The 26,670-nt window shown below is 44.0% G+C and overlaps 2 protein-coding genes across 5 annotated transcripts in view; one reads left to right on the top strand and one right to left on the bottom strand.

Moving 5' to 3' along the window:
- Positions 1–277: 277 nt before the first annotated feature.
- Positions 278–10,915, top strand: ADGRF3 (adhesion G protein-coupled receptor F3). The gene is given in 15 exon segments (XM_040224470.1): positions 278–463; positions 686–844; positions 2,248–2,308; positions 2,702–2,842; positions 3,311–3,491; positions 3,924–4,168; positions 4,709–4,918; positions 5,426–5,569; positions 5,746–5,942; positions 6,331–6,510; positions 7,373–8,679; positions 8,681–8,759; positions 9,221–9,262; positions 9,336–9,398; positions 10,032–10,915. Coding segments are annotated over 14 exon segments (2,994 nt in total). The 5' UTR covers positions 278–463; positions 686–760; the 3' UTR covers positions 10,092–10,915.
- Positions 10,916–16,208: 5,293 nt separating this feature from the next.
- Positions 16,209–26,670, bottom strand: part of HADHB (hydroxyacyl-CoA dehydrogenase trifunctional multienzyme complex subunit beta) — a 29,002-nt gene continuing 18,540 nt past the window's right edge. For 2 of the 4 annotated variants that reach the window (XM_040224468.1, XM_040224469.1), the window contains 9 exons: positions 25,926–26,113; positions 25,411–25,591; positions 24,771–24,892; positions 21,650–21,729; positions 21,525–21,572; positions 20,726–20,813; positions 20,332–20,406; positions 19,581–19,745; positions 16,209–16,977 (listed from right to left, as the gene is read on the bottom strand). In XM_040224468.1, the coding sequence (XP_040080402.1) occupies positions 16,942–16,977; positions 19,581–19,745; positions 20,332–20,406; positions 20,726–20,813; positions 21,525–21,572; positions 21,650–21,729; positions 24,771–24,892; positions 25,411–25,591; positions 25,926–26,113 (983 nt within the window). In that variant the 3' untranslated portion in view covers positions 16,209–16,941. Of the gene's footprint in view, positions 16,978–17,452; positions 19,746–20,331; positions 20,407–20,725; positions 20,814–21,524; positions 21,573–21,649; positions 21,730–24,770; positions 24,893–25,410; positions 25,592–25,925; positions 26,114–26,670 lie in introns of those variants that run through there. The other 2 variants (XM_040224465.1, XM_040224466.1) reach the window with 1 other exon arrangement.

The following is a 26,670-nucleotide window of genomic DNA, read 5'->3' on the forward strand; positions in this document are numbered from 1 at the left end:
CTGCTCGCAACAGTGAAGACCTAGTGCAGCCGAAAATAAATAAGTAAATAGACAACATTTTTAGAAGATTAGCCTTACAGTCATAGTCTTACAAATATGTTATCTTTTGCCTTTTTACCCCAACAGTCTTTTCATCCCAAATTTAAAACTTTGTATGCTTTCTAATTTATTATTTCCTCTCTGGCTTCTGGGTTTTGTGTCACACTTAGAAAAGCCTTCCTCACTATGAAATTATTTTATGAAACTCCTCGATAATTTCTCCAGGTATCTTCCCAGATTCTTTGTTACATTTAAGAGTCCAGTCTAACTAGAAATTATTTCAGCATAGCCATCAGCTCTGATGTTTGTCTTTTCTAATCTTGCCTTTTTGATCAATGACCCAGCTTCCTGGGAGCTGCAGAAAAATCCAGATTTTCCAGACCCTTGGAGATGTGATGGAACCTGGCTGATGGACACATGGCTGGTGTTGTAGCCTAGAGCCCCCAGCTCCTCTCCTGCTCACTGAGTCCTGGGCCCAGACTCCAGCAGGGAACCTGGGCAGACCACTCTCACTGGAGCCTGTGAGCTCCAGGGGCCCCCACAGTGACCTGGCTGCCCATTTGACTGTAGCATGGGCTGTAACACTTCCTCTGTAAACTCAGCCTGGCTCCCTTCCTCTCTTCTCTCCCATTCCATCTGTGCACAGCCCTGCCAGCTCTCCTCTGAAGACATTTGTATCATGCGGCAGCAGGTGGGCTCTTGAGGACAGCTTCACTGAGCCATGGTCTGCTCAGCTGCCCCTGTGCTGCTCCTGGCCATGACTCTCCCTCTGGTGGAGCCACCAGCTGCCCGAGCATCCCAGCCTGTGAGTAAGCCTAGGGGAGGACCATGAGAAGGTCTGCAGAGATGACAGTAGGGGCCTCTGGGTGTGAGAGGCAGCACGGTGTAGGATGAATGGATGGGTGGATGGGAGAGGGCTGGAGGGAGAGGAAGTCATGCTTTAAAATATATATATATATATATATATTTATTTGCCTGAGCCAGCAAATCTTAGTTGGCGGCATGTGGGATCCAGTTCCCTGACCAAGGATTGAACCCAGGCTCCCAGAACTGGGAGCACAGAGTCTTAACTACTGGACCACCAGGGAAGCCCCTGTAACATATTTTTTTAAAGAGGATTTTTTTTTTTAATGAGAATTTAGCCTAATTTTTCAAAGTGTAAGGATACCTTTTGTTTCTTTATTTGAATTCCTGTGAACACCACTGATGCCTGCTGCACTTTAGGTAAAGGCTCTTCCAGTCAAGCTTGTCACTTAAAAATGAAAATAAAAGCTGGCCAAATTTGGGAACCATTGGCATAGAGCAGGAGAGAATCTGAGGAAAGTCAGCAGTGTCTAGTCTGGCACTTTATGATTGGTGTGTTCTCCCAGGTGGATATCCATCTGTCTCTAGCCACGTACTCATCTAGAGCATATCTGTTTCTAGACTGACCTCCTCACACACATGCAATTTTGAGAGAGGAAGGTGTGGGTGAGGAAATATTTACACACACCAGAGACCTACATAATGCTTCTGCTCACCCTCATGGCAATTGCTATGGAGGGAATAATCCCCAAGCTTCCCTGATAGCTCAGTTGGTAAAGAATCCGCCTGCAATGCAGGAGACCCCGGTTCGATTCCTGGGTACGGAAGATCCTCTGGAGAAGGAATAGGCTACCCACTCCACTCCAATATTCTTGCGCTTCCCTGGTGGCTCAGCTGATAAAGAATCTGCCTGCAATGCGGGAGACCTGGGTTCAATCCCTGGGTTGGGAAGATCCCCTGGAGGAGGGCACAGCAACCCACTCCAGTATTCTTGTCTGGAGAATCCTCATGGACAAAGGAGCCTGGAGGGCTACAGTCCATGGGGTCGCAAAAAGTTGTGGAGGGACTTAGTGCACACACACAGACTCACAGACCCAGGGATGGGTGCATTCTGGAAGGAATTAAGCAAAGCTTGTTGACTCCCCAGGGTGTGCCTGGTTCCTGGGTTCAGGCGGGCCTTGCCAGCCTGGGAGGGATCCCTGGGGCTGCAGTCAGGCACCTCCTACCAGAAGCTAGCTTTCCCCTCCTGCTCTGCCCGCTTGATTCCAGTCAACAAGAGGACCTCCGAGAAACCATATCACAGCAGATTAGCCAGGCTGCTCCCCCAGCGGCTTAGAGAAGAAGGTGTCCCCAGAGAAAGGCAGGGTTCAGCTCTCCCCAGAGTCTCCCTGTGCTCTGTTCCAGGGACAGAGTCAGGCTCGAGGGGGATCAGGGCCACAGCCGGACCCCGAAAGTGGAGCATTTGGTGAGTGGACGAATCGGAAGGTGGGGAGCAGGGAACGAGGCAGAAAGGAAGGTCTGGGAGAGGCACCGCCGAGGTGGGGAGCTGTGCGGGTCAGAGAGAGATGGTCTGGCAGTGGTCACAGGCGTCAATGCAGCTCTCTAGCTGTGAGGTCTTGACAAAACCTTTTCCTCCTGGAGAGTCTCACCTGTGTAAGGGGGGTTGTAGGGAGGGTGACATGAAGTGGCATGTGTGATGGGTGAGTGGAGACCACCTTCCTGGGTCCTGTCTGCATGGACCTGTCTGCAGGGGCTGTGGGAGGAGGAAGGTGGGACGTCTTCGGGTTCCTGGAGGGGACAGCTAGTGTCAGGTCCGCAGAAGCTGCTCCTTTCCCTCCAGCTCTCCCCTCTCCTGCAGAACTGGTCCTGGTCTCCGTCTACGTACAGCTAGACTTCTCCAATGAGCCCTGGCCGGCGGCACTCTCCCAGCCACTGACTATCCCGGCTGCCTCGGCTTCCTCAGCCCCAGTGACTCTCATTGGCCTCAACCTCACAACAGGTGGAGAAGAACCTCTCCTGACCCCCGGCCTTTCAGTGGCTCTTAGCTGCTCAGGTGGGAGAGGGGCTCAGGGTGTGACAGCCCAGCCCTCCCACAGAGCCCTGGTCTGAGATACTGCGGGGAGCCCCTCCCTATTTCTTGGAGGGTCTGCATACCCAGCTTCTTCCCCACCTCCCATCGGACAGACCTTCCCTTCCTGCTCCGTGTACCCATCTTCTAAACTTTGGCAGAGGCCCAAGGGGCAGATGATGCTGAGCCGGGGCTTCTCCGCTCCCACCTCGGATGCCTTTGCCCCAGCACGCTCTGCTGCTTTGAACCCTGGCTGGGAAAGCAGTGACTTTGGATTATCTGGATTGTCTGATTGTTTCTGGATTGCTCCAGAAACCCAGTCTAGGGCCTCGCAGACAGCAGGCATCGGGCATTCCCGGACACCCTGCTCACTTCTCATTTCCCTTCCTTCTGTCACAGAGTGCAATGTCACCCACGACGGGTGCAGCTACTGTGCTTGCCTCTCTGGGTACCAGTGGAACGCCAGCGTCTGCAGCCATCACCAGCCCTGTCAAACCCCCATCAAGCACCGGCCGTGTGGCTGTCTTGTCCTGAGCCCTACTGAAGCCGGGTACTGCCAGCTGCTGCCACCCGGTGAGAACGGCTGGGAACTTGGAAACCAATAGCCCCAAGTGAACAAAACCCTCTCTGTGTTTTTTCCTCTCTGACGGCTGTATCTCTGCCAGCTGGTCCAAGCCCAGTGGCTCCTCTGGGTGAGAGAAAATGCCAGGTATCACAGCAGATCACAGGCCCTGCGCTTGGGACAGGAATAGTGAAACTAACAACAACAGGGCTCTGGAGACAGGTGGACAAGGAAAGTTTCCTTTCTGGTGGAGGGGGAAGTCCTAGGTCAAAAAGCTTCCCTGTGTGGTTCCTACTGACAGATAGGGTCTTCCAGGCTAGACTGCAGCAGCCACACTCCTCCAGGGACAAAACAGGACAATTAGTGTTGGGTGGGGAAGGAGTGAGGAGAGATGGGCTTCAGAAAATGGGGGAGGAGGGTGAGGCTCCAGGGCCACAAGTTCCTGTTCTGGGGGTTCTGTCTCCTGCCTCCTGCAGTCCCCGCGACCCTGAGCCTTGACTCCTGGCTGCAAATGCCTGGCAACACGCTGAACCTGACCCTCCTCATGAACCAGGAGACCACCGAACTGAACTGGTTCCTGTGGCCCACAGGAAGCCCCAGCCCCGTCCTCCTGCAGGCAGGGGCCTGTGTGTCCTTGACCTCCAGCCGGGGCCGGACTGTCCTTAGCATCATCAACATCTCCCATAGATGGGCAGGTAGCCCGCCTGTCGCTCCCTCCTCCTCTCCTGCCTTCTCGCTCCTCCCCTTCTTTCTTCCCTCCTCTTCCTCTGCTCCCTTCTGACTCCTCCTCCTCCTCCCTCTCTTCTCCTTCCTTCTTGTCTTTCCTCCTCTTCATTTTCCTTCTGTCCATTTATTCATTCTGGGGAAACGAAGGCTAACAGGCCCATGGATGTGAAGAATTTTGATGAGAAAACGCCGAAACTGTGGTCTCAATTTCAACTGAGGACAGATGCGGGCTTTTCTTCATGATGCCGAGATGGCAGCGGGTGGTGCAGGAAGAGCATCTCCTGGAGACAGGGAGGTTCATCTTAGGATGCATGGCAACAGGCTCGTGACAAAGCATCAGGATCTCCTCTTCCTCCCAGCAGTCCTTGAGACAGAGATCTTTCCTGCTGGGGTTTAGCTCAGGCTGGATCGAGAGGGCAGACCTAGGGAGTGGCTGGGGAGGCAGGAGGGACCCTGCAGTACAGGTGGGGGCTGAGCAGCTGGGAGGTGCAGCAGGTGTGTGTCTGCAGGTGAGTACATATGCCGCTTCGAGGCCCAGGGATTCAGGTGGGAGCTGCACCAGGTGGTGAGGGTGCCCCTGCAGGCTACAGATGTGACTGGGTTCCCAGAGCAGCTCTCCGTCTCCTGTGCCGCCTCCCCCGGCTTCCAGCTGAGCTGCTGCATCCCCAGCGCACATCTGGGCTACACGGCTTCCTGGAGCCCCAGAGAGGGCGGGCAAGGTATGGAAGGGGGCCGACTGTCTCGGGGGTCCAGGGAGAAGGGGCAGCTAGTTGCCTCCAGGCAGCTGGGGCTTCAGCTCCCAGGAAACAGGCTGCAGTTCAACCTGGGAGTTCCAGGTCCAGTACTGGAACTCCAAAACAATACTGTTTTGACCCCAGGTCTGTTCAACAATAACCACATGTGTGTAGACAACTTTCACATCATGCTGTCATCCACACTATCTCCTGGAACCCACCCAATGCTATTGTGCAAGCTTCCTCTGATGAGGGTCCCATTTTACAAATGAGTCCACTGCGGCTTCAGGGCCTGGAGCTTATAAGACACCCCCAACACACCACCAGGGTCTCCCGGCCCCAAATCTCAGCTCAGCCTGCAGTAGTCTGCTGCCCACATACCCCTCAGCTTTTCTCCACTGTTTCATCTGCTTCTGAAATTGCTAGAAAGACCCCAAGGGGTTTAGGCGTGTCCCTGTTCCGGAGACCATTCCCTTCTCATGTCCCCCTCAGCCTCCGTATTCAACACGCTGGACTCCCAGTGCTTCATGCTGGCTGTTCAGCACTGCCCTACAGCCAACACCACGTACATTTGTGAGCTGCAGAGCCCGGGTCTGAGCCCTCTCAGGGTCACCGTCTCTGTCACCATCATCCAGGGTATGTGGGGCCTGGGATCCGGCTGGCTATCCTCTCACTGCCCACCCTGGAAAGTTCCCCCTGGGTGTCTCCCTGATCTGGGCAACACAACCAGACTCCAAAGCCTGCAGGGGTTTCTGCTCAAGGAAAGGCTTGGGCTTGAATGCACTGCTAAGCCCTCCCTGATGTCATTTCAGATGGAGACACCACCTGCCCTGAGGACTCTTCAACTGTTGCCTGGAACGTCACCAAGGCTGGCCATGTGGCACAGGCCCCGTGTCCTGGGGACAGGACGGGCACGGTAAAGAGGCCCTGTGGGCCTGATGAGGTCTGGGGACCCATCCACAGCAACTGCACAGACATGGGGCTCCTGGCTCTGCTCCTCAGAGCCCAGGTAAAGCTTCTGACCCTGCTGCCCACGTGCCCCATCCTCCATGATCTATCCCTTCCTCACTCAGGACCCAGCTTTAGAGTCCTTTCCCCCCGAGGCCCAGCAGGAAGGTTATTCAGCTTCTCTGAACTGGAGCCCTAGCAGAGCCAGGAAGTAGGTGTTGAGACCCTACTACCCAGTGTTGGTGTAGTCCCAAACCTTCATGCCCTCAGGTATCTGCTCCACAAACCTTGGTGTGAATTCCTCCCACATGGCTTTTTCCCCTCTCTGCTTCCTGCTCCCCTGGGATGGGGTGTGGGGAGAAAGAAAGGAGGTGCTGGTCTGGGAATGAGGTGGCCCCTCCTTCTTGACGGCTCACCCACTCCCCTCCTGCTGTCTTATCTGTCTCAAGCTGCTACAGGCAGGCCAGGGCTGGCCTGAGGAAGAGGTGTCACAGATCCTGGCTCAGCTGCAGGAGCAGGTAGAGGCAGTGACCTCCCCCTCCGACTTACTGGCCCTGGTGGGCACCATGACAGTCCCGGCCAAGCTGGTGGCAGACACCGGAACACAGCTCAACTGCAGCGCCCTGGAGGTGAGATCTCTGACTCACAGCAGGGGCCAGATGGGTAGTATGGGCAGGAAGCTCTTCCCCCAGGCATTTCTGTCCCTCTGACATCGCCATGGGCTGTCAGATGGCAGACCTTTCTAGAGTCCAGGTGTCTGCTCTCCTGATCCCTTTCTCCTCCTGTATATGCCAAGGCCGTGGAGTGTGGAGAAGGCCTGATGCTGGGAACACATGGGAGGCTGGGGAAAACAGGAAGGGGTGTGGAGACAGGAGTTCAGAGGTGTTCGTGTGTGTGCAGACATGTGGACTTGATCTGAATCCCCCCAGGCCCACACACAAGGTACCTGCATGAAGATACTCAAACGCACTTGGCTTTGCGGGACCCACCTAAACCAGCTCTCAGAATAGGCACCAGGTGGTGACCCCTAAGCTGCAGCCAAAGGAATAATCAGGGACAATGACCCAGCACAGCCCTCGTGTCTGGAACATGCATCACGTGTGGCTGCAGACATGCAGGCCGTCCTCTACTTCAGAGCGTGTGCCCTCTACCACTGGGCACCACTCCCAGCTTTACAGACCTGGAGGGGCCCCCTTAGGACATTAGAGTCCCCAAGGGATGGAAGGGGGAGGGGGGTTGTCATACAGAGGCCGGGGGGTGTTCCTCAGGAGCCACATATTGAAGGCACCCCAGCAGTTGGCTGAACAACCCCCCACCCTTCCCAATTAGAAAGGCTCTCTTCATAGGCCTGTCTTCCTCTCCCTCTTTCTCCCCATCCTTGGGACCTGAGCTAGACTTGGAAGGATGGGTTGGGGTCTATGGTTCCCAGCACCCCAGCTCAATGCTGTGGGCTCTGGCAGCCAGGCCTCATCTCTCTATTGGGTGCTGCAGGCTGTCCTGAAAACCACAGACAAGGTCCTTGGCATGAACTCCAGCTCTCTGTGGACCCTAGCCCAGAGGCAAATGCCTTCGGTGGGCTCCAGTCTCCTGCTGGCAGTGGAGACTCTGGCACACAGCCTGTGCCCACAGGACCAGCCCTTCTCCTTCGTCTTGCCCAACGTGCAGCTGCAGAGCCAGCTCCTCGAGCCCACATTTCCAGCTAACTACAGAGTCTCCTTCCCTACTCAGCCTCCGCTGCAGGCATGGATTCCCAGGCACTCACTGGCACCCCTGCGCCATAATGGAACCAATGTCAGTATTACTAGCCTGGTGCTGCAGGAACTGGACCACCTTCTGCCCTCAAATTATGGTCAAGGGCTGGGGGACTCCCTCTATGCCACTCCTGGTCTGGTCCTCGCCATCTCCATCATGGCAGGTGGCCAGGTCTTCAAGGAGGGAGAGGTCATCATGGACTTTGGGGACACAGATGGCAGTCCCCACTGTGTCTTCTGGGACCACGATCTCTTCCAGGGCAAGGGAGGCTGGTCTGATGCAGGGTGCCAGGTGCAGGCAGCCAGTGCCAGCCCCACCACTCAGTGTATCTGCCGGCACCTCACTGCCTTCTCCATCCTCATGTCTGGACACACGGCTCCAAACAACCCCACCCTGGAGCTGCTGAGTCAAGTGGGCTTGGGAGCCTCCATTCTAGCACTGCTCCTGTGCCTGGGCGTGTACAGGCTGGTGTGGAGGTTTGTGATACGGAACAAGGTTGCCTACCTACGCCACTCGGCCCTGCTCAACATGGTCCTCTGCCTGCTGGCCGCAAACACCTGCTTCCTAGGAGCTCCACTCCTCCCTGCAGGCCCCCGCAGCCCACTCTGCCTGGCTGCTGCCTTCCTCTGTCACTTCCTCTACCTGGCCACCTTCTTCTGGATGCTGGCTCAGGCCCTGATATTGGCCCACCAGCTTCTCTTTGTCTTCCATCAGCTGTCCAAGCTCCGAGTACTCTCCCTGATGGTGCTCCTTGGCTACCTGTGCCCAATGGGTTTAGCAGGTATCACCGTAGGCCTCTACTTACACCGAGGGCAATACCTGAGTGAGGGGGCATGCTGGCTAGACAAGAAGGGAGGAGCACTCTACACCTTCGTGGGTCCAGTGCTGGCCATCGTGGGCGTGAATGGGCTGGTACTCACCATGGCTGTGCTGAAGCTGCTGAGACCCTCCCTGTCCTCCCTCCACCTTCCCCAGGTGGAGAAGCGCCAAGCCCTCTTGGGGGTGATCAAAGCTTTGCTCGTTCTTACACCTATTTCGGCCTCACCTGGGGCTGGGGCTGGCCACTCTGCTAGAGGAAGTCTCCATAGTCCCTCACTACCTCTTCACAGTTCTCAACGCCTCCCAGGTGGGTGACACAGTGGCAGCCATGCTCTTTCCCCTGTTAGACAGCCTAGGTCCCTGCCAGTCCCTTCTCAAGGAGGTATCACGGTAGAGCAGAAAAACACAGATGCAGGAATTTTAAAAGGCTTAAGTCTGTATCCCAGTTCCTCCACAGACTGCTAGGTAACTTTGGACAGACTTCTTTGAACTTTGGTTTTCTTATCTGTAAAATATCTGAAATTGCTATTGAAGTCAGGGAATTGCCAGTATCCTATCTTTTGATATTCATCTTCCTCGTAATAGTAAGAAAAGCATCTGAAATGAATCCTATGCATCAAGTGATGTTAATGCTCAGAACTGAGATGGGAAGCCTCAGGATGGGAATTAGGCGAAAGGACAGAGGTTGAAGGAAGAGGAAGGGCAATGAGTTGATTTCAGTTGATTCCTTCCTCCTTGACTAACGGATCCCCATATCCCTCTTTTCAGGGTGTCTTCATCTTACTGTTTGGTTGCCTCATGGACAAGAAGGTGAGTCTGCTCGTCTCCCCATGCCTGACTTGCACTGGAAGGCCGTGTATAACAGCATTCACCTCTCCTGCAGGTCCAAGAGGCTTTACGCAAACGCTTCTGCTGCAGCCAACCCCCCAGATCCACCATCTCCTTGGTGAGTTGCTGGCTTCAGGTTTTACTTTGACCCCTGAGAGCAGGTCAGAAGTAGATGTTCCACAGCCTTTGGAGGAGACAGGCACAGCTAGAATCCAAGAGAAGACTGGGGATTTAGGGCCAGCTCTCCGACAGCGGAGAAAGCAGCCCAGGCAGAGGACAGATTCAGGTTCCGGGCTCCTGATTGTATCCTGGACTCCTGGTAACTCTGGATTGTCCCTTGTTCCCCCTCTCTGAAAATCTGCCTCCAGTTGGCATTTGAAAAGTAGGATAGGTATGCATGGGAGTCACTGCAGCTGGGAGCAAAGTTCCTAAGATTTCTGCTGCCCAGGCAGGAAGGCAAGTGAAAATGTAGAAATGGATACAATCCATCAAAGGAGAGATGGCAATAATAATCGCTCTGGAATTGGGCCTTTCCACCCCTTCAGGCTTCCCTGGTGGCTCAGATGGTAAAGCTTCTGCCTGCAATATGGGAGACCTGGGTTTGACCCCTGGGTTGGGAATATCCCCTGGAGAAGGAAATGGCAACCCACTCCAGTACCTTTGCCTGGAAAATCCCAGGCTGGTAGGCTACAGTTCATGGGGCTGCAAAGAATTGGACATGACTGTGTGACTTCACTTCACCCTTTCCTAGGCCACAAATGAAACCTACATCTCAGAACACAGCAAAGGAAGAAGTAAAGATGCCAGGTGAAAATGAAGCGTTCTTAGGGGCAGCAGGCATAGCATGTGGTGAGGCTGAGTGCACAAAGGGCTTTCCAGCAAAGCTCTAAAAGGAAAACTCCTCTTTGTATACCTGTCCCAAACCAATTGTGGAAAACAGACTTCTTCAAGTGGACGTTTCTAGATGGGCTGAAGAAGGTGGAGGCCTCAGATGTGGATAGCATCTCCTATTGCTTTCCCAGAAAGGAGGAGGAGGTGTCACCACCACCAACCCTTGACTCAGTTCACTCTGAATATTCCTTTTCACACAATCAAAATTTTAATCATCCTGAAAAACCATTGTTTTGAAGGAACTGCTGTTGGTGGGCCTGGAGTGCAGAGGGGAGGGGGGCCTGCAGAGGCTTCAGGGAGAGCTCCTTGGTGGGGAAGACAGAAATTCTGAGTGACCCACAGGCAGAGCTGGTGTTCCTTCAAGGAGGCCGAAGGTATGTCCTTGAATCCAGGGATGGGTCCTGGCCAATGACCTGAACCCTTTCCCCCTCCCAGAGCTCAGCCCGTGGGAAAGGTAGCCCTGTTTCCCATTAGTCACACTCGTTTCTCTTGTAGTCATGTTTCCACCCCTAAACTATCCAAGCAAGAAAAGCATGAAAAACTAGCAGAAGCTACCTAATGAATAAGCCTGCCTTTGCTGTAAAAATGATCACCAAAGTAATTACAAGCAAAACTATCTCAACCAGGTTTTTAACTCAACAGTTTATGTTACAGACATATTTGATAAAAATGGTTTTATTTGAACTATTCAGTGATTTCTTGTCTAATTATTTCTTCCCTATAGTTACAAAGAAAGGATGGCTTAAAAAAAAAAAAAAGATGGCTTAATTGAAAGGAACGCTGATCTTCCAAACATTGGAGGCAAAGGATAGAATTTGGTTTCTTTTCAAAATATAGGAAAAAGTGAAGTTAATAGGTCTCTCTTTCTTTAAGCTTTATAAAACACATTACTATATGTAAGTTTCATACATATGTATGTATATAAAAAGTCATTGATAGAAGACATTCATGAGCAGGAGGTAGCAGTACTGGAATCAGTGGGGGCTCTGCCTTGCCGGTTTCCCTGACAACAGAATCATGTCTCAATTCCACTTTTACATTATTAACATTTACAGTCTTAATTTTTTTAATTATAATTTTTTAAAATTCAAGTAATATAGAAGCAGCAGATTCCTTTTCTGAGCATGCTTCCGAACATACATCTCATCTTCCTCCTCAAATGATTACACATACTCAAGGCACGCTCTGCTGCTAACAGCACACTTTAGAACGGTTAAATGAAATGACATTAAACCTTTGCTTACTTGGCTTTCATCATTTAAAAAAAAAAAAGTGGAATAAAAAGAATGCTCTGGAGGTAAATCCAAGAAGGCGAGATTTAGCAGCAATTGTATTTCTAATAAGAAGGCTTAAAGAAATAAGTAAACAAGTACACAGATAAATGTGCAAAGGATGTATACTCTGTTTACACCCTTATAAAAGAGGCACTTGGTGAAACCAATTAGGATATATCCACCCCAAGGAATTGCTATGTGGTCACTAAAAATGATGACTCATAGCTACACCTACCAAAATGAAACAATATTTAGGCTACATATCTAAGTAATATAAAAGCGTTCCAGAACACTATACTAGGCAATTACATTCCATATAAATATGTATGCATTAAAAAGAGATACCAAAATATAAAGAATGGGTATCTCTACTTGATTCTTCATTTTCTTCTTCTACAGTATATTGAATTATTTTTTTATAATGAGCATGTACTTTTACATTAGAAAAAAAGATTTTCAATAAGTTTTCCTGACCATTTTGCATATTTAAAAATAGAATCTTGTGGATTCATGTCAATCTATGCCAAAACCAATACAGAATTGTAAAGTAAAAATTAAAAATAAATAAATAAATTTAATAAAAAAAAAATAAATAATAAAAATAGAATCTTGACAAGCAAGGAAACACACACAAAATAAATCCTGGAATTTAAGTTTGTACAGAAGGATAGACTACATTAGGTGTTCCTGGGAAAGCTCTGAACTTTCTATCTGGAGTTCTGCTTTGGGAATCAATATCACTGATATTCCTTTAAGTGTGAAAGGGAAAAGGGCTTCTAGTTGAGTATGATATTGAGTACAAACACTGCCAACATGTCTGAATGTTTTTTCTCTTTCACAATAATCTATTTTCAGAATAGTACTGTCTACTATTTTTGTCCTCCAGTCCCCCCATTCTCCCATTTCCTCTCAATCAATGATCACTCTTCTTTGAAGAAACACAATATACAGGTTCAGAGTCCCCAGAAAACCACAGTGATACAGGCAGAAAGCCTCTGAGTCACCCATTAAAATCTGAGAAAGCCCAGGAGACCCTAATACCACCTTTTACTCCTCAACAGAGACCAAAACTTGAGAGGCCTGAAGAAATACACAAAACTGAGAAAGGACACGGGGAGGAGCCAGGCAGAGAATTAAAATTCTCTCAGGAAAGATGGAAGCAGAGACTGTTGGAAGCAAACAGCTGAGGGCAGGGGAGAGCCGTGGGGAAAGGGTAGGGGAGCCAAACTTCCGAAGTCTGAATGAAAGAAAATAAGGGCAAATAAAGGCTCCACTCGCAATTGGTTATCAGGTAGAACAGAGAGTGTAATTAAAGTTTTACATAAAAAGACACTTTAAGTTGGGATCTTTACAAAGAATATAACCAGTTTCAGCTATTTAAGAACAAACATCAAGGAGACAACTGTAATCACGACAGCCAAGGATGGGTTTTTGTAGCCGTCATGCAAATGAAAGTAACGCGGGTATCTCTTGTATGTATAAAATATTTTGAACCGGTACATAGCTTTAACCTATGTGCTCCTTTCCAATCCAGTTCCACTGGCCCCTACCTAGAGGTAACCTCCGTTCTGAATGTTTTCCCTTACCTTAAAAAAAAATTTTTTTTAACTGTGATAAAATACACATAAAATGTATCACTTTAACCATTTTAAAATATACAGTTCAGTAACATTAAGTACATTCACACTGCTGTGCAACCAACCTTCAGAATTCTTTTCTTTTTTCAAAACAGAAACTCTGTACCCACTAAACAACTCGTCACCCATCCAAGCTCTGGCAACCACCATTCTACTGTCCTTAAGAATTTGTTCTGAATATTTAAATACCTGATACAAGTGGAATCATACAGTATTTGTCTTCTGTAACTGGCTTGTTTCACTTAGCATATCCTCAAGGTTTATCCATGTTGTAACATGTGACAGGATTGCCTTCCTTTTATTCATCCATTGGTCCATCAATAAACACAAGTTGTTTTCGAGTTTTAGTAATTGTGCATAAGGCTGTTATGAACATGGGCGTATAAATATTTCCGAGACCCTGCTTTCAATTCTTTTGGATATATACTAGAAACTGCTAGGTCATATGATAATTCTACCTTTAACTTTTTGAGGAACTGCTATACTATTTTCCATTCCATCTGCACAATTTTAAATTCCCATCAGTAGTACACAAAGGTTTCAATTTCTCCATATCCTCATCAACACTTGTTATTTTCAGGGCTGTTTTTTTTTAAGTAGCCATTCATTTGGCTGTGAAGTCACAGTTTGATTTGCACTTCTCCAATGACTAGTGATGCAAAATATCTTTTCATGTGCTCATTGTTCACTGTATATCTTCTCTAGAGAAACGTCTATTCAAATCATTTGCCAATTTTTAAACTGGGTTTTCTAGATGTTGAGTTGTAGTTCTTTATATACTCTGAATTAATAACCCTTATCAGATGTGATTTATATTTTCCCCCATTTCATAGGTTATTTTCAACATGTCCTCTGATGTACCAATGTTTTTTTATGAACTCCAATTTTTCTTTCTTTCCTGTGCTTTTGGTGTCATATCCAAGAATCACTGCCAGACCCAGTATCATGTAGCTTTCCCCGTTTCTTTCTTAAGAGTTTTATCATTTTAGTTCTTATGTTTGTGTCTTTGATCTGTTTTGAGTTCATTTTGTATAGTGTAAGGCAGGGGTCCAACTTCATTATTTTGCATGTGTATATACAATTTTCCCAACACCATTTGTTGAAAATACTGTCCTTATCGCACTAGTCTTGGCACTCTTCTCAAAAATAATTTCACCATATATGTGTTCCTTTATCTGGGTTCCTTTTTAAACTATTAACTCCAGATTTCATTCAAATTTCATCAGTTTATTAGTGTTCACCCAGATACTACATTACCTTTAGTTGTCAGATCTCTGGTCTTTAACAGTTTTTCATGACCTTGATAGTTTTGCGTATTGGCAAGAATTTTGTAGAATGTCCCTCAATTTAGTCTGATGTTGTCTAAAGATTCAACTAGGTCATGGGTACTCGGAAAGAATACCACTAAGGAGAAGGGCCCTTTTGATTACATCATACCATCAGGTCCGTGATATCCACATGCCAGCACTATGATGATAACCCTGGGCTCTTAGTTAAGCTAGTGTCTGCTAGGTTTCTCCACTGTAAGGTTGCCTGGTTTTCCATCTTCAAACTTTATTTTTTGGAGTTGAGTCACTAAGTCCAGCCTACACTCACCTGGGGAAGGGCACGCTCCACCTGCTGGAGTATAGGGTCTACACATATTATTTGGAATTCTTCAATAAGACTTCTTTTTTTTTCTTGTTTTGGAAAATATTTTCATCTCATATGTAAGCATCCTAGGAGTATACTTAGTTTTGCTTGTTTTTGAAATTTTGCTGTGGATGAACATTAGTTATTTATAATATTTTGCTATTAAAGAGCAATGCTGCTATCGACACTCTTGTACATGTCTCCTGATAACTCGTGTGCAAGTTTCTTCACGAAATACACCTAAGAGCGGACATGCTGGATTATAAGACATGTGTCATATTCAAATGTACAAGATAATGCAAGACTGTTTTCTACAATGGTTGTAGCAATTTGCATTCTTACCAGCAGGTATAAAAAGTCCCTATTGTCCATATTCTCACTAACGCTTAGTGTTCTCAGTCCTGTTCATTTTTGCCAGTCTAGTAGGCATAAACTAATACCTCATCATGATCTTAGTTTTGTTTTTCTTGACGACTAAGGAGCATATGAGCATCTTTTTATGTTTATTCTCCATTTGTGTATTATTTTCTAAAAAAAATACCTGTTAATATCTTTTACCAGTTTTTACCATGCTATTTCTCTTCTTACTCATTTACAGGAATTCTGTATACATCCCAGATCCTTTGTAAAATATATCTATATCATATATATTTTGTAAGATATCTATCCTATGTATATGACAAAGATATAAAAGAGATATCTCTATCACATGTATAATATACCTTTGTAAGATATATATATATATATGCACATTCTTTGTTAAGTTGTATCTGTATCTTCATCACATTTGTGGCTTGTCTTGCTACTCTATCATATAAAGAACAAACATACTTATTTCATCTTAAGCCAACTTTACATCTTCTCTTTTATGTTAACACTTTTACTGTCTTGTTTAAAAAAAAGTACCCATCGCAATGGCAGTATTTTTCCCTAAACTGAAAAAAGTTTACCTTTTATATTTCACTTATCTAGAGTAAATACTTGTGATTTGTAAATACACTGATTTACAGCATTAAAAATTCACGTTATGTAGAATGAAATCATGGGGAAATGATGCTGGGATCCTCAAATAACCTTTTAAGAGGTTAGCACTTAATCCCTTGCCCAAACTGTCCCTGAACTAGAGAATGATTCTGATTGCCAGTAACTTTCAAACATCTAAACGACATTCACATAAATGGTTGCAGCTGAGACTTTGCTTCAAGGTACGAGCACACATGTTATTCAATGCAGTTTGGTTGTCAAAAAACTGAAAGGATTTTTAGTATGTGGACCAAATTTTTAAAACTTCTTTACACCTGGCAAACAGAAATAAAATAAATTTACTTCAAATGGGCAATGGGGAAAAAATGGTGTTATTCTAAAGTAGGATTTTATGTTCCTAGCGGCCTCATGGTGGACCAAAATGGTTAGAAGTTACAAATGAGCAGTCCAAGGCAAAATCTGTCCCTGAAACAAGAGAACCACCTCTTACCTCTAATAAAACAAGACAAATGGTTCTCAAACTTTTCTACTTTATTAAGGTTAACCAACATGGGCTTTCCTATTGGGTCGGATGGTAAAGAATCTGCATGCAATGTAGATGTGGGTTAGATCCCTGCATCAGGAAGATCCTCTGGAGAAGGGAATGGCAACCCACCCCAGTATTCTTGCCTGGAGAATTTCATGGACAGAGGAGCCTGGCAGGCTACAGTCCATGGGGTCACAGAGTTGGACATGAAACACTTTTAACAAGGTATTTATACATCTAAACATTTACTGTAAATTTTCAGTGATGCTTAGATTCTGAATTATTTCCCCATAATTAAGTTAATTTAGGCACACTGGTTTTGTGTTTTATAGAAAATGTTTATCGTTAGGTCACAAATAGGAATGAGTTATAATTTGCAAATGTTACAAAGGTGATCCCAAATCTCACCTAGTCTCTTTCCAAAACTGTAGCCACTAATTCAGTCCTTAATGAAAACAGAGACCAAACACAATTGCTTGAACTTATCAATGTGAGAGATTCTGGTAACTAAGGAATCCCTGAAAGAGTAGTAAGCTGTGAGTCTTAGAAAGCTCAGAACACTGGAAAGGCTTAATTGCAAAGTATTGAACAAAAGGCCACAAATTTTGCTTTCCTAAGAGGAGCTGGGATCTAGAGATGTCATTGAATAGTGCATTGAAATGGCATTGCCTAGGCCGAGTGCTGCACAGAAACTCCAGGTCACCTCTTCTGGATCTATTATTTTGGATAAGCTTCCACTATCATAGCATGGCCCTGTAAAAGAAAAAAGAAGTCCAGTTAGAGCAATGAAAGGCATGAATCCAGCCAGTATGGAGGCAGCAGAGAACCACAGAAAAGTACAGGCTTTGGAACTCAATCCTGACTCTGCCATTCAAACACTGTGTGATCTTGGGAAAGTTATTAGCCACTCTGAACCTCAACTTCCTCTATAAAATGGGGCTCACGGTGCCGACATCAAAGTATTTTTGTGAGCATTAAATTAAGTGATAACATACAATGTGTGTGTGTACATACACCACACACACACATACACACACACATACATGCATACACATGTGTATCAAAGTCTGCCTAGTAGAGTCTGATTTCTAGTAGATGCTCCATAAGTGGCTGCTATTAAAATAAGCCACAGTGGCTTTTTTTAGCTGTATAAAAATAAACATGATACAGTGAATTTGACAACAGCTTTCTTTCTTGTGAGAAAGATGAGAAAAATGGGGGCTTTTTATTTAAAAATGTAAAAATGTTACATTACTCACCCAAATCCAGAAAGCTATCAAATAACAGGGTCAGGACTTGAAACCAGATGATTCCAAAGCCTGGTCTCTTCTTTACTATGCTATCCATGTGGAGATGATGAGCTGCGGTCCCACAATAGTCAAAAGGCAGAAAACCCCTTCCCAAGCACTAGGCACAGTACAGTTACCTCCCTACTTTAACCCTAGTATAGAAATGTATGATGTCACGAGTCTAAATCCTATCTGATAATCATAATCATTCTTTCTTCTGGACTGTTATCAATCCAGTTAACAGTTTTAACTAATCTCCCTACTTCTAAATTCAATTCAATCCCCACAATATTTATTAAGGAACTATTATTTATAAGGCACCGAGTTAAACACTGCGTGGGTACAAGGTTTTGCTACATGGTCTCTATCCTCAATCTAGTATACACTGTAGTTCAAAACAAACTGTTAAATACCCTTGATACAGGCACAAGCAAACAAAAGAACAGGGGTGGAAAGGTCTGACTGACTTGGGGTTGTCCTAGAAGGATACATAATAAGTTAGAATATTCCTTCTCCTGTTTTATTTAAGCTGTGTTATTTTCATGTTCCAAATCTATTATACTATTCTATGTCAGTGATTCCCAACTGCAGTGATTTTGCTCCCCACCCTCCCCAGAGGACATTTAGCAATGTCTGGAGATATTTTTGGTTGTCCCAACTGTGTGTATATGGTGAGACAGGGAGAGGGGGTAATGAGGGGGGTTGTTAGCTACTGTTATCTAGTGGACAGAGACCATGCTAAACACTCTATAACACACAGCATAATCCTGCCAGCCAAACAAAGAATTACCTAGCCCAAAGTGTTACTACTGCCAAAGCGGAGAAATCCTGCTCTAGATCCAATGGCGGACTCCTCCTCTGATCTAATCATGTCTATACAGCACTCACTTGGCTCTTGATGAAACAATGCCAAGCTGAATCTAGTGTCTAGAATGCATCATCTCCTTCTTCACTACACTTAAACTTCTGGAGGAAAGTAATAACATTGGATATTATTCTTTGTTCATTTACAAAACCATCTACTATTAGGTTACTAATCCTCTATGTGCTAGATTAAAAAACTAGGGAACAAACACTCAAAACCAAGGGACACTGACTGGTGTGGACTATGGACTATGTACAACATTGTGCACCAGTTATCTCCCCCAGTGAATCTTGGCATAGAAAGATAAGAAGGATGGCTCCAGTCCTGACCAACCATGGTTTTCCATAAACGAAGTTACCCAGTTTAGAAAATACTTCCGATCATGAAGTCTAAAAGATTCTAACCTAAAAATAACTGACCCCTTGCTTTTTCAAAGTCTCGGAGGAAAAGCCATAAATAAAGGCTTTTAAATGCTAGATGTTTATACTTTTACATATCTTATTCATCTTGGTTAGCAACAAATAGATTCTATTATTTGGTGAAAAATCAAATCTGTTTCCAGCAGGGTTAAAAAAAAAAAAAAGATTACAGCCAGCCTTCCTTTGGATTGTAGTCCCACAGTGAAATGCTACAGGTAGGAAGTTTTGTTGGTAACACAAGTAAAACAGATAGAAAAAATCTGTAGAAAACAAAATTTTCCCCAGCTAAATAGCAATAAGTTATCCAGAGGTAAATTAATTCTCCATTGTACAGTTCACTTCTCAAGAAACACAGTTTTCCTCTTGGAGAGATTTTATAGATAAGGTCTCAAGGTGACTAAATAAATGAATAAAATTTTATTATTAAAGAAGAAAATATATCAAAGTATGATTAATGATAGTATCTGATGAGGGGAAGTGACTCTAGTCTTATTTTCTACATACTTTCTGTATTTTCCATAATTTCCATAATGAGCACATAAATAAAACCTGTAAACATTATTTTAGGGGGAAAAAATTTGGATTTAAATAGCTTCTTTTGTTCAAAGTACTCTCAGGATTGAAGTTGTACTCCCCGGCCCTCAAAAATGGGCTTTTTTTTCCAGTTGTGTCATCAGAAAAATCACTTTAAGACTGTTTCGAATTAAGATAAATCAAACATTCTTGGATGAGTTTGTTTCTAAGAAAATAACTTCTGGAAGCTATTAAGCTTCTGTGACCTACCTGCCCTCCAGCTGCACAGGCGGCAACTAGACCATACTGGCCTCCTTCCTTCCGTAACCTGTTGGCAGCTGCCATGACCAACCGACAGCCAGTGGCTCCAAACGGGTGCCCCAGGGACAGTGATCCACCCCAGTTGTTAAACTTCTCCAAAGGAGGCAATCCAACCTGGCTCCCACAAAAATAAACACAAATAAAAAGGTGAATTTACTTAAAAATCAGGCCAGGCTCTGAGTAACAGGAAGTAATAGCAATAGAGGGAAATAACTTTCTTAAAGACCCACCATATACTATTTTTACTACAAAAAAAATTCCAAATCAATTCTGAAAGCCAAGGGCCCTGTTTATTTTTCATCTGACATCAGAGTGGATGAACAAAAGACAATTTGAATTTTTGCTTTTATTTTTTCCGAAGAATTTCCAGGAGCTATTTTTCAACTAAGAAATAAATACATGAAATAACACAAAAAAATTTTCCTAAGAAGCAGCAGCCTTCCTCTTCATATTTTTATTAGCAGGTATTAAAGTTCCAAATATTATAGTGCTTTGGAAATTCAAAGGTTTGCTTTGCAGGGGCAGTGGGCGGGGGATAGGGGGGCCACACTGTGTGGCATGCAGGATCTTAATTCCCCCACCAGGGATAGAACCCACACCCCATGCAATGGAAGCATGGAGCCTTAACCACTGGACTGCCAGGAAAATCCCTCAAGCCTATCTTTTTTTTCCTCAAGCATATTTTTAATCAGAAACTTACCTTGGCTTTTCTACCCATGTAGTTTTGTGCAAACCAATCAGAATCCATGGCCTTCAAATTAGCCAAAATCTGACCCTAGAAAGGAAAATAAATCAATAAGGACCTTCTTGTAGTAAAATCCCTCAAGACTTTCTTTCATGCATGAGTTTGTCTAACTTTAGCGCTAAGCAAATTTTTAAATCAGTTTTCCGTGAATATTTTCTAAAGAAACAACCTGATACTTCTGAAGGGTCTCAAAGAGATAGCTTCAAAAGATATGTTTTTCAACACTGTGGGTGTAGCCCTGGATTTCCTCCCAGTAGTGTTAAGTCAGTACTTCAAACATAAAGCTCTACTTGTTTCACACATATTAAATGATTATAGTCCTTTGATACGTGTCTTTAAAGTGACTTACTGAGAAAGCTTCATGAAATTCAAAAGCATCAATATCATTCATTGTTAATCCTGCCTTTTCCAGAACTTTTGGAGTAGCATATGTTGGTCTGAAAAGAAAAAATTCAGTGATATGATATTAAAACTTTCATTTCATATGATTAATGATATCATTAATAAGTCAATATGAACTCTTTCATATTCCCCAAACTGAATTTTACAGTTATTAGAAGGTCCTCTACTCATTCACTGATTCTACTGTACAAACAAAGTGTTGTTGATACAACAGTAAACTGAACAGACACAGCCTATGCCCTCTGCAGTTGATATTCTAGACTCAAAGAAAGAGATAATAAGCAAGTAGACAATAAAAGAGAAGGGCAAGTTAATAATGTGAAGAGCCAGAAGAGCACAGAGCTCAAATGGCAGAGCATAAGAGGCATGGCTAGTTAAATGACATGATGGAGGTTAGTGAGGGTACAGCCTTGTGAGGAAGGGAGAGGAGTCTATCTAAACATTAGGAGGCTTTCATAAAAAGCTATTCTGATTGTGTTGCAGAGTAAGTAGCAGTATAAAAAAATGCTTATGACATCTTAATGTAAAAAAGGATATAAAGTTGAATATAAGTGATAATTGTAGTAGAAAAGCATAGGAAAAAGTAGAAAAGTTATAAAATGATAACACAACATAAAGATTATTTTAAAAACCCAACTTACAAAACAATTATGAACTCAGTGCTTTATATACTTTTAAAATCTATGTAATAAACATGGGTAACCAATATTTTCTAGAATAATCCAAGAATATACATTGCTACCTACCCAAGTAAAAGCTGATCTTTTGGATCCTGGGACACGTACATGAAATCCCTAGGTAAAAAACAGAAGGGTAAGCTCTGTACTAAAGTAAAGAAACCAGAGGAAACTTACTTGAATACTTACTTTACCTCAGATATGCCTTCGGCTTATAACCCATGGCCAGAGCTTTTTCCTCTGCCATAATCAGCACTGCAGACGCACCATCAGTCTGAAATATTAATTGGAACAAAAATGTTAAATAACTGCAGCCTACCTGGTGCTATTTCTTCAGCCGTCTTCTATGCTCTGTTCCTCAATTTACCAACACATCACACTTACAGAGTGGCTCTCTGTAACAAAATCTTTCCATTTTATCCATCAGTAAGTCACAATTTTACACACACACTGACCCATTTTTGGCAGATGAGGGTAGAAAAGTCTATTCAAAAAGTATCATAATTATCAAAATGAATGACGAGAATTGGTAACTCAATATGTATTCATAATAAGCTAGAAGTTTTTTGCTTTGGGCACAGAATATGAGGAATTTTGTGAATTAATCCTCCCCCAAATCTCTTCTTTACTGATTTATTTTTATATTTTTTAGACTGCTTCTCAGCTGTTTCCTGCCTGTGGCTTGTACATTATTTTCTTCAATTTAAAGACTCTATAACAAGCAAACCAAGAAGAAGAAGTGAGGGACAAATTAGTACTACTCACAAAAGCCCTTTACTACTGTTTCAAAAGAAAAAGCTAAAAAAAAAAAAAAAATCCACAAAAATTCCAAAGGAAAAGAAACTACTCTCTAGAATTGACAAAATTAAAACAATCTCTACCATAATTTCAGACCATATTTTTGTAACTCAGTTAACTCTGAAGAGGCTATGCAGCCACTACCAATAAGGTGGCCATAAAGTCTGGAAACACAGGTGACTATACATAATAACATCACATTACTATATTCAATGTGCAATTGTGAAAAACTACAATGAATACGGTGCATTAACAGCATCTCTGAAAACCCATGTATCTGTGATGTATTACCTCTAATGACTTGTGTTTCTGATTTTGATGAATAAACCTGAACCTTCTGCACACCTCACAAGTATTCAAGGGGGTTCAGATCTGCCAAGAGTGTAACTGATGCCATATGAACCTATCATCCAATTTGGTTTTAGAAATAACCACCTAACCAGTCCTTCACTGCTCAGGCTTTACCAGGTGGTACACCATCCCGTTAAAATCACCTCAGGTATTCTTTCCTAAGCTCAAGAGCAGGCATTAAATTGTCATTTATCTAGGTCAAATAAGTCAAACATTTGCCTGTGTTTCTTTCTAGACTGTATGTCTGGGTAGGAGAGAAACACTGACCAGATTAACTATATCCTGAAGACTGCACCCAAGGTAGTAGGAGGGAAATCACATCTCACAAGCAGAAGCAGAATCAAGAAGGACATTTAACAGAGGAGGAAAGAAAAAAAAACCCAAGCAAGGACATGAAGCTACCTGCATATAAGTAAAATAACAACCAAAGATGCGAGTAGATTTACTCCATGATGCTTATAGGAAAGTAATTTGGGGGTCAGCATAAAACATAATTTTCTAACAATCAGAACTAGAAAAAGTATCTTGTCATTCTCTCTGCCTACTTTTCAAGTCTTATGTTGCTCAGTTGCTAAGTTGTATCTGACTCTCTGTGACCCCATGGACTGCAGCATGCCAGGTTTCCCTGTCCTCCAAGTCGTAAACGACTCCCTAAATTCATATCCTGTGTTCCGACCAGGCTTTTCTCCAAAGAGGCCCTTTGCTCTCCTAACTCTCAAAGTTGCATCTGTCATTCCCTTTGCCTAGAAAGCCTTTTATACACTTCTTGAATTGGCTTGTACTCTCCCTTCAAGATTCACTGATCAAGTATTACCTCCTCTAAGAAGACTCTCTTACTCACCCAATTATGTGTCTTCTCCAAGAGTCAATGCTTACAGTCATCACAGAACTTTCTCACTACAATTAACTATTCTTTTTATCTCCAGTGCCCAGCACAGGCAGGCAAAATTTTTTGACTACTGAAGTGACTGAAGAGAACAGCTTTTTTTTTTTTTTTTGAGAACAGTGTTTTTGTGTCAGAATGGTGACTGGATCAGGTGACTTTTATGGCTTTAAAAACTGATTCTATTTTAATAGTCTTTGTAACAGGTAAGTATATTTTATTTATTTTTGGCTGTGTTGGGTCTTTGTTGCTGTGTAAGGGCTTTCTCTAGTTGTGGCAAGTGGGGGCTACTCCCTAGTTGTGGTGGGCAGGCTTCTCATTGTGGTGGCTCTCTTTGTTGTGGAGCACAGGCTCTAGGCATGTGGGCTGTGGCCAACAGTAGCTGTGGCCAACAGTAGCTGAGGCAGGTGGGCTCATTAAAAGTTGTTGCTGAACCACGAAAAGACGCCAGGATTCTTGGCCTCCAGAGGAGAAGAATTCAATCTGGGGCCAGAGACGAGGCTTGATTGCTCAGAGCTTTTGCGTACTAAAGTTTTATTAAACTATAAAGGAGATAGAGAAAGCTTCTGACATAGGCATCAGAAGGGGGCAGAAAGTGAGTGTTAGCAATGGAGTATATACTCTCCAATTAGTCATTACAATGAATCAAAAGAATGTCTGGAGGTTGTAAAGACCTCAGCAGACCTACTCCCATAATTTACTTTAAGATAACAGGATTAGCCAGAAAGTTTAATCCAGAGACTGTCCTCAGGCAGGATACATTATTGTTATATAATCCTAAGGAATGTAGAGGAAAAAAAAAAAGTTTGTCCTTTCTTCCTCCTTCAGAATTCCAGACCCCTCTTTCCTTGGGGACCCCTGGACTTACCAACCTGCCTAGGAAATGACTCCCATTCAGCAGTTGCGGCTGGGGGGCTCTAGGGCTCTGGCTCAATAGTTGTGGTGCGTAGGTTTAGTTGCTCCGCAGCCTGTGGAATCTTCCCAAACCACAGATTGAACCTGTGTCCCCTGCATTGGCAGGTGGATTCTTATCCACATTGCCACCAGGGAAGTCTGAGTAAGTATGTTTTTAAGTCTCTATTCGTAATACACACAAGTACATTTATTTTAGGTTTTCCTATTGAGAATACACAAATATAAAAGATCACTGCTGCTGCTGCTGCTAAGTCGCTTCAGTAGTGTCTGACTCTGTGCAACCCCATAGATACCAGGCTCCCCCAGCCCTGGGATTCTCCAGGCAAGAACACTGGAGTGGGTTGCCATTAAATAGCACACATAGTTACCAGGAAAGAAGAATTTGCAGCTGTCACTGTGCCATAGGGCTTGATGAATGCAGGTTTTAGTTTGGCCATCTGATCCAAAGAGGAAGGACGAATGCCATTATCTTGTGTAACTGTATCTCTTCCTATAAAAATATGAAAATTTTAACTCTAAGCTCAATAAGCATTATATATCTTCTACAGAGAAATATGCTTTAAAATTACAAGAACAAATAAAATATAAACCATAACTATTCACTAAAAAGATATTAGTTATCAAGATATTACCAAATATGAAAGCAAACTCTTAAGACATTTGGGAAATAATCTAAATGATTTAACATTAAAAAGGATAACTTATTTTCTTAAGATATTTATTTACATTTGGCTCTTCTTTACAGAAGTCTTATAAATACAGAACTTTAAAAACAGGCATGCACATAAGAACTAAAATATATCTGCCAGACCTAAAGGAGATTTGTAAAACATCTCTTTAAAATGCTTACATATGTTACAACAATAACTGAAACCTGGGTCAATGTTTAAGAATAAAAGCTAAGTATTTTGGAAATATTCATTGAAAAGTCACTTAGGGTTTTTGGAGTTTTAGAAGAAATTCAGAACTCTCTAACAATATCAAGAAAAGCTGAGCGAACTGTTTTACCTGGTACTTTGAAGGGCACAACATCAGAAAGGAGTCCTTCATCCTGTGCCCTTTTGGCCAGACTGTGAGAGCGCAGTGCGTATTCATCCTGCTCCTCCCGAGAAATAGCAAAGGCAGCAGCCAATCGGTCTGCAGAGTGGCCCATGGTCTCACTGGTGGAGAACTCACTCACTGCAGGAAGCTGGGAAAGGAGATAATCGGGACCAGGTACACTGTTATATAACAGGTGCTATACCACACCTAGGGCTATCTGGGAAAGTTAAAGTCTACGATCAATCAAGATCAGGACAAGGGAAGTTCTTTGTGCGCAAGGGATCTCTAAAAAGGGCTTACAAATTCAAATCTTCTGCTATTTTTTTCTCTGTCTTGACCTAATAATTAACCTTATCTTATAACTAACAGAATTCACAGCTATTAGAACATAACTGAACCCATGCCATCTTATCTAACACTAAATCTCTGCAGTGGGATGCTTTGGCAACACAAGTCTTTATGTTAGCATTCAGGAGTCTTACCTCTGGCGATAGGAAATTCAATCTGAATTTAGAGATTACAGAGAGTCGCTGAGCCAGAGTCTTGGCCTTATTGAGATCCAGCATCATTTTCCTCATTTTCCTTGAATGGCGAATAGGGATGTCAGACATCAACTCTACACCACCTGCCACGACCACATCACATTGGCCAGAGGCAATCAGGCCGACAGCTATAGGGCACAGGCACAGGTCATATGCACATGAGTATCTTTTGCATAAATTAACAGACCACTGGTAATTTAAGCTTCTTTTTTTTTTTTTCCTTAAATTTAGGCTGGACTTAAAAATTGTACAACAGTTATTAGCATTGTACAACATGTGTAATTCTGGTTTTTATCTTTTCAGAGGGATTAGGATAATTTTTTTGAATGACTCAAAATACATTCAATGCACTAGAGAAAAACAAGTTTCATTCAGGCTACAGGGACGTCAACCTTCAGAAGTATCCACTGGACCAATTCTCAAACAAATCATATCTAAAGCAGAACATGTGGCATATTTCATATGTTCCCAGCTTCAGTTTTGGTAACAACTCTTTATCCTATAAAGAGAATTTCGGTTTCTACTACAAGCTAGATAAAGTATGGCTTTTAGATATAAGGCAGCCCCTGCCCTCTGGCCACGGGCAAGCATTATGTTGCTCTAACTGGAAGTAGTCACATGCTGTGCAGAGTGGAGACTGCCCCCATTTCGGCCTCCAGCTTATTCCCTGCCACCTTTATGGTGG

This window comes from Oryx dammah, unplaced genomic scaffold (assembly GCF_014754425.2).
Source record: "Oryx dammah isolate SB20612 unplaced genomic scaffold, SCBI_Odam_1.1 HiC_scaffold_25, whole genome shotgun sequence".
Taxonomy (NCBI): Eukaryota; Metazoa; Chordata; class Mammalia; order Artiodactyla; family Bovidae; genus Oryx; species Oryx dammah.